The sequence below is a fragment of the Primulina huaijiensis genome, chromosome 10, assembly GCF_012295235.1.
Source record: "Primulina huaijiensis isolate GDHJ02 chromosome 10, ASM1229523v2, whole genome shotgun sequence".
In the NCBI taxonomy this organism is placed as follows: domain Eukaryota; kingdom Viridiplantae; phylum Streptophyta; class Magnoliopsida; order Lamiales; family Gesneriaceae; genus Primulina; species Primulina huaijiensis.
In genome coordinates, this window is record NC_133315.1 from 7,666,823 (window position 1) to 7,674,384 (window position 7,562).

The window sequence follows — 7,562 nt, forward strand, 5'->3', positions numbered from 1 at the left end:
TTACTTTATCGCAACTAACTTTTACTTTCCGCATCTAACATTTACTTTATCGCAACTAACTTTTACTTTCCGCATCTAACATTTACTTTATTGCAACTAACTTTTACTTTCCGCATCTAACATTTACTTTATTGCAACTAACTCTTACTTTCTGCATCTAACTTTTACTTTATCGCAACTAACTTTTACTTTCCCGCAACTAACTTATTAAATCATATATTTCATTTAGGCAATAGTGTGGCTCTGCCGGTTGTTCTAAATGAAATATAATGATTTAATTTAACATTTATTTTATGCAGTTATATATTTATATAGTTATATATATAATCATAGGTACCATATATAAAATATCGGTGAATTCGGTATTTTCTATAGTGGGAACTATATTATATTAGGTGTGTGTTTAAATATTTTTATTTTCTTGGAACCATTATTTATGGTGGTTTCCTTTGTTTTACTTTTAGTTAAACAATATTGCATAAACCAAGAATAAATCCTCGAGCCTTGACAAAATTTATAATTTGTAAACTTCGTTCTTGCATTTGGTAATCTATAAATTAATAAATTTAAACTTAAAATAACCTCTCTGTGGATCGATCTCGTACTTACGAAATATATTACTTGCAGACAACCTACACTTGGGTGAATTATAATTTAAGTAGTAGCAAGTTTTTGGCGCCGTTGCCGGGGAGGTATAAATTAAGTTTATATTTGTTAATTATGTTTTATTTATAAGTATTGTGTTTTTTTTTTGTATGAGTATTTGGAGTCGAAAAAAAAGTGGTAGACTTATTCGAGTATCTGAAAATAATTTAAACATGGATGATAATTCAAATAATCAAGATAATGATAACAATAATAACAATAATAATAATAATAATCAAGAACATGATCAATTAAGAACACTTAGGCACCATATGAACCCTATTAGAACTAGTGCCCCATCTTGTTTAGTTTTTCCTCCTGATGCATCTAATTTCAACTTTAAACCTCAAATTATTCAACTTTTACCAAATTTTCATGGCTTAGATTCTGAAAATCCATATTTACATCTAAGAGAATTTGAGGAAGTTTGTAACACTTATAATGATCAAAATTGTAGCATGGATATAGTTCGATTAAAGCTTTTCCCTTTTTCTTTAAAAGATAAAGCTAAAACATGGCTACAAAATTTGAGATCAAGTTCAATAAGATCATGGGAAGAAATGCAACAACAATTTCTCAAAAAGTTTTTTCCTTCCCATAGAACAAACTCTTTTAAAAGACAAATTACTACTTTTTCTCAAAAACAAGGAGAAACATTTTATCAATGTTGGGATAGATATAAAGAATTACTTAATACATGCCCACATCATGGTTTTGAAACATGGAGAATAGTTTCTCACTTTTATGAAGGTCTAATACCTAAAGATAGGCAAATGATAGAATTCATGTGTAATGGAACTTTTGAAGATAAAAACCCAAATGAAGCTATGGAGTATTTGGATTCATTAGCAGAAAATGCTCAAAATTGGGATAATATAGGCACAATAGAACCACCAACAACTAAAATCAATAATTCAACAAATGGGGGTGGTATCTATAATCTTAAAGATGATATAGATATTCAAGCTAAACTTGCATCTTTAGCAAGAAAAATTGAGTCATTAGAAATGAAAAAGAGTGGTCAATTAAAAAGTATTCAAGAAATTGTTTGTCATATATGTGATACACATGATCATGCTACAAAAGATTGTCCAACATTACCTTCATTTAAAGAATGTCTCCATGAACAAGCAAATTATGTTAACAATTATAAAAAACCAATACTAGATCCTTTTTCAACATCATATAATCCTGGATGGAAAAATCATCCTAATTTTAGTTGGAGGAATGATAATAATGCACAACCCTCACAACAATATTTTCAAAATAACCAAAATCATCAAGGTTATATTCCTTATGTTACACCTCCAAGAAAAAACTTTGAAGATGTAATTCATGCATTTATCCAAAAGCAAGAATCTATCAATATTCAAAACAGTCAATCTATGACTGATTTGAAAGAAACTCTTGCAAAATTTGCATCTGCACTTAATATTCATGAAAAAGGAAAATTTCCATCTCAACCTCAACCTAATCCTAAAAATCAAAATCAAGAATTAAAAAATGAAAAAATTGATCAAATAAAATCTGTTATTACCCTTAGAAGTGGTAAAATAGTTAATGATCCATATAGTAATGAAAACAAGGATCATTTAAAATCAAAGAGTAAGGATGATAATCCTGATACTTTTGAGAATGATGATACCTTAAATTCTAAAAATAATATGTTGAATGATAAATCATCTGAAATAGTAAATGAATCAAATAAACCTCCACCATTTCCTCATGCATTAACAAATCATAAAAAACAAAAAAATGATTCTGATATCTATGAAGTTTTTAAACAAGTAAAGATAAATATTCCATTATTAGATGCTATTAAACAAGTACCTTCATATGCAAAATTTTTAAAAGACTTATGTACTGTGAAGAGAAAATTGCATGTGAAGAAGAAAGCATTCTTGGCTGAACAAGTAAGTTCTATTCTTCAAAATAATTCTAGTTTAAAATATAAAGATCCTGGTTGTCCAACAATTTCATGTATTATTGGAGAAAATAAAATTAAAAAAGCTTTGTTAGATTTGGGAGCAAGTGTGAATTTACTTCCTTATTCAGTTTATGAAAAACTTAATTTAGGAGAATTAAAACCCACTTCTGTTACTCTCTTACTGGCGGATAGGTCAATCAAAATACCTAGAGGTATTGTAGAAGATGTGTTGGTTCAAGTTGATAAATTCATATATCCTGTAGATTTTATTGTTTTGGATACACAACCAATAGAAGTACATAATGAAATTCCAGTAATATTGGGACGACCATTTCTAGCAACTTCAAATGCTTTAATTAATTGTCGAAATGGAATAATGAAATTGTCTTTTGGAAATATGACTCTAGAACTTAATGTGTTCAATTTATGTAAACAACCAAGTATTAATGAAAATGAATATGATAATGAAATTGAAACAATTATGGAAGAAAATATACAAGAAGAAAACTTAAATCAACAATCTGAAGTTTTTTCAATAGAATGTTTTGAGTCTGAAAATAATTTTAAAAAAGATGATAATACAAAACTTGAATTAAAAGTTTTACCATTCGAATTGAAATATGTATTTCTTGGTGAAAATAAAACATTTCCTGTTGTAATTTCTTCCACTCTTCTACCAAATCAAGAAGAAGATTTAATTAAATTACTTAAGAAATATAAAAATGCAATTGGATGGACTTTGAAAGATATAAAAGGTATAAATCCTTTAATTTGCACACATAAAATTCATTTGGAAGAAAATGCTAAAACATATCAACAACCACAAAGAAGGTTAAATCCACATATGAAAGAAGTTGTTAAGAATGAAGTATTAAAACTATTAGACGCTGGAATTATCTATCCAATCTCAGATAGTAAATGGGTAAGTCCAACACAAGTAGTACCTAAAAAGTCAGGCATCACTGTTATAAAAAATGAAAAGGGAGAGTTATTACAAGCTAGGATTCCATCTAGTTGGCGTATGTGTATTGATTATAGAAAATTAAATGATGCAACTAGAAAAGATCATTTCCCACTACCATTTTTAGATCAAATTCTAGAAAAAGTAGCAGGAAATTCTTATTACTGTTTTCTTGATGGGTATTCGGGGTATTATCAAATACCTATATCATTAGAAGATCAAGAAAAAACTACTTTCACTTGTCCTTTCGGAACTTTTGCATTTAAAAGAATGCCATTTGGTTTATGTAATGCTCCGGCTACTTTTCAAAGATGCATGTTAAGTATTTTCAGTGATATGATTGAAGAATTTGTAGAAGTTTTTATGGATGATATAACTGTTTTTGGAAACTCATTTGAAAATTGTCTTAAAAACCTAGAAGAAGTATTAAAACGATGTGAAGAAAAAAATCTTGTTTTAAATTGGGAAAAATGTCATTATATGGTTAAATCTGGGATTGTGTTAGGTCATGTGATATCTGAAAAAGGAATTGAAGTTGATAAAGCCAAAGTTGATGTTATTGCTAATTTAACATCACCAAAAACGGTCAAAGAAGTTCGATCATTCTTGGGTCATGCAGGTTTTTATAGAAGGTTTATAAAAAATTTCAGCATAATATCTAAACCAATTTCGAATCTTTTAACAAAAGATACACAATTTGAATGGACTCAGAAATGTGAAAATGCTTTTAAAAAAATAATTAATCTTTTAATTACATCACCTATTTTACAACCTCCAGATTGGTCTTTACCATTTGAATTAATGTGTGATGCAAGTGATTATGCTATAGGAGCTGTGTTAGGACAGAGAAAAGAAGGAAAACCGTATGCAATCTATTATGCTAGTAGAACCTTAAATAGTGCCCAAATAAATTATTCAACTACTGAAAAAGAATTACTTTCAGTAGTATTTGCATTAGATAAGTTTCGATCTTATTTAATTGGTTCTACTACTATTGTGTACACTGATCATTCTGCCGTAAAATATTTATCAAATAAACAAGATGCTAAGCCAAGATTAATACGGTGGATTTTATTGTTACAAGAATTTGATATTATAATTAAAGATAAAAAAGGAAAAGAAAATGTCGTAGCCGATCATTTATCTAGAATAATGACTGAATCATCTCATAATGAAATACCAATAAATGAAAATTTTCCAGATGATCAGTTGTTTTATGCTACTATTATGCCCTGGTTTGCTAACATTGTAAATTTTATTGTGACAAATAAAATGCCTTCTCATTGGAATTCACAGGATAAGAATAAATTCTTGATAGAAGTTAAAAAATTTTATTGGGATGATCCTTACTTGTTTAAGTATTGTCCTGACCAAATTTTTCGACGATGCATACCCGACAATGAAGTAAGTAATGTTATTAAATTTTGTCATTCTGAAGCATGTGGAGGTCATTTTTCATCCAATAAAACAGCTGCAAAAATCTTACAATGTGGATTTTATTGGCCCTCTTTATTCAAAGATACGCATTTATTTTGCAAATCTTGTGAAAACTGTCAGAAGATGGGATCAATTTCAAAACGAAACATGATGCCTTTAAATCCAATCATAATTATTGAAATATTCGATAGTTGGGGGATAGATTTTATGGGTCCATTTCCATTATCTTTTGGATATACGTACATTTTAGTCGCTGTTGATTATGTTTCAAAATGGATTGAAGCAATTGCATGTAGAACTAATGATCATAAAGTTGTTATAAAATTTTTAAAAGAAAATATTTTTAGTCGATTTGGAATACCTAGAGCAATAATTAGTGATGGGGGAAGTCATTTTATAAATAAATCATTTTCTTCTTTGTTAAGAAAATATGGCATTACACATAAAGTTTCTACCCCATATCATCCTCAAAGTAATGGTCAAGTTGAACTTGCAAATAGAGAAATAAAACAAATTTTAGAAAAAACAGTTAATCCAAATCGAAAAGATTGGTCTTTAAGATTAACTGATGCATTATGGGCATATAGAACTGCATTTAAGACATCATTAGGGATGTCACCATATAGGTTAGTTTTTGGTAAACATTGTCATTTACCGGTTGAACTTGAACATAAAGCTTATTGGGCAATTAAAGCATTTAATATTAATTTAGATGATGCATCTAAATTAAGAAAATTGCAATTAAATGAACTAGAAGAATTAAGAAATGATGCATATGAAAATTCAAAGATTTATAAAGATAAAACTAAAGCCTTTCATGATAAAAATATTATGAGAAAGTCATTTGAAATTGGACAAAAAGTTTTACTTTATAATTCTCGTTTGCATTTATTTCCAGGAAAACTAAGATCGAGATGGTCAGGACCATTTATAGTTAAATTTGTTTATCCTCATGGTGCTGTTGATATTGAAAATCCTAAAAATAATGACGTGTTTAAAGTTAATGGGCAAAGACTTAAGCCTTTTATAGAAAATGAAATTCTTAATGATGATTTTATGCCTTTATATGATCCACAATAGTTGTTTGATATTTTCATTTTGTTTTTGCAGATTCTAGTTCATTTCCCGGTTAAGTGGCGGATAACGGTACTCCGTGACTATCTAAGTCGGTTTTTTCAGTTTTCCCAAAATAATTGAAATATATAATAATAATAATAATAATAATAATAATAATAATAATAATAATAATAATAATAATAATAATAATAATAATAATAATAATAATATGGATGCTTGTATTGTGAATCTTCGTAAATATTTTGCTTGTTTACCTGATAATGCGTTGAAAAAAATTTATAAAGCTAGATGTGAGCGACTAAGGTTGATGATGTCATATGGCATACCGAATGATATCCGGTTGATAATTGAAGCAAAAGTCCGATTGGTTGGGGAAGCAAGTGAAATAATAATAAGACATATGCCAGGATTTGGTAAAAGCACATATGCCAAGAAACGAAGAGCTAAACGTATAGGTGGATGTCATAAATGTGCAAGGTGGACTTGTAAAGGGAAATGCAAAAATGTTGGAATGACATCAATGAATAGAGAAGATAAAATTTTATTCATTGAGAATGGTCTGAGTAAAGAGCCTTTGGATAATTTTCTAGAGGTTCTTGATACGCATTCTAGTGGGTACGTGCAAAATGAACTTCTTAAACTATGGTGGCAATTTCAACATGAGGAATATCAATATGGACGGTGGAATCAGCCTTATAAAGATCCTACTGTAGTAACGCATATCTGTTTAGATAAGTAAATATATATATACAATTTCGTCTGGGGAATCTGACGTTAAAAGACCATGTTTGACAATTTATAAGAAAATTGGATGGGAAGCATATCCTCGACTCATAGAAGGCGTTGAAGCCGTTACTGAACGTAAAATCAGAGGAAGATGTGAGCCACAATCACAACTACGCTGTATATATGTGTTTTAATTTATGTCATTTTTATTTTCTTTTAATAATAATAATTTCCTGTTCAAATATTGACTTTTGGCATGTTACGCTTATAAATTCATATGCTGTGATTTAACAATTTCAGAAAATATATTTATCAACATGTCGACGTCCACGGTAAGTAAAATAAAAAATAATTGTGTATTTTATGGATCTAGTGCAGGAAAAGATTCAATTTATGAAGAGGCAGCAGAAAAGCTTGGAATAACACTTGCTAAAAAAAGATTCATTTGGTATATGGTGGTGGTGAAGTTGGTCTCATGAGAAAAGTTGCAAAAGCTGCGCATGCAGGTGGAAGTGAAGTCTTAGGCATTATTCCGACTACCTTAGCCAGTCTTACTGGACCAACAATAGGAGAAGAAATGAAAGTGGACAACGTGGATGAACGAATTACTCGAATGATTGAACATTCAGATGCTTTCATTGCTTTGCCAGGAGGTTTCGGTACTTTGGAAGAAATATTTCATACTGTTTGTTGGGCACAATTAAATATCCACAATAAGCCAATTGGTTTGTTAAATGTTAACAATTATTATGATAAACTGCTATCGTTTCTTGATGATGTTGTGGAACA

At 29.2% G+C, this 7,562-nt stretch overlaps 1 protein-coding gene and 1 non-coding gene across 2 annotated transcripts; one reads left to right on the forward strand and one right to left on the reverse strand.

Annotated features, from left to right (window-relative positions):
• Positions 1-1,249: 1,249 nt before the first annotated feature.
• Positions 1,250-1,360, reverse strand: LOC140987040 (small nucleolar RNA R71). Its single transcript, XR_012177042.1, has one exon. It is a non-coding gene; the product is annotated as a small nucleolar RNA R71 (small nucleolar RNA).
• Positions 1,270-6,800, forward strand: LOC140986991 (uncharacterized). The gene is made up of 7 exons (XM_073455414.1): positions 1,270-2,250; positions 2,458-2,562; positions 3,370-4,942; positions 5,447-5,969; positions 6,307-6,386; positions 6,525-6,721; positions 6,799-6,800. Coding segments are annotated over exons 1-7 (3,312 nt in total). The 5' UTR covers positions 1,270-1,418.
• Positions 6,801-7,562: the final 762 nt, after the last annotated feature.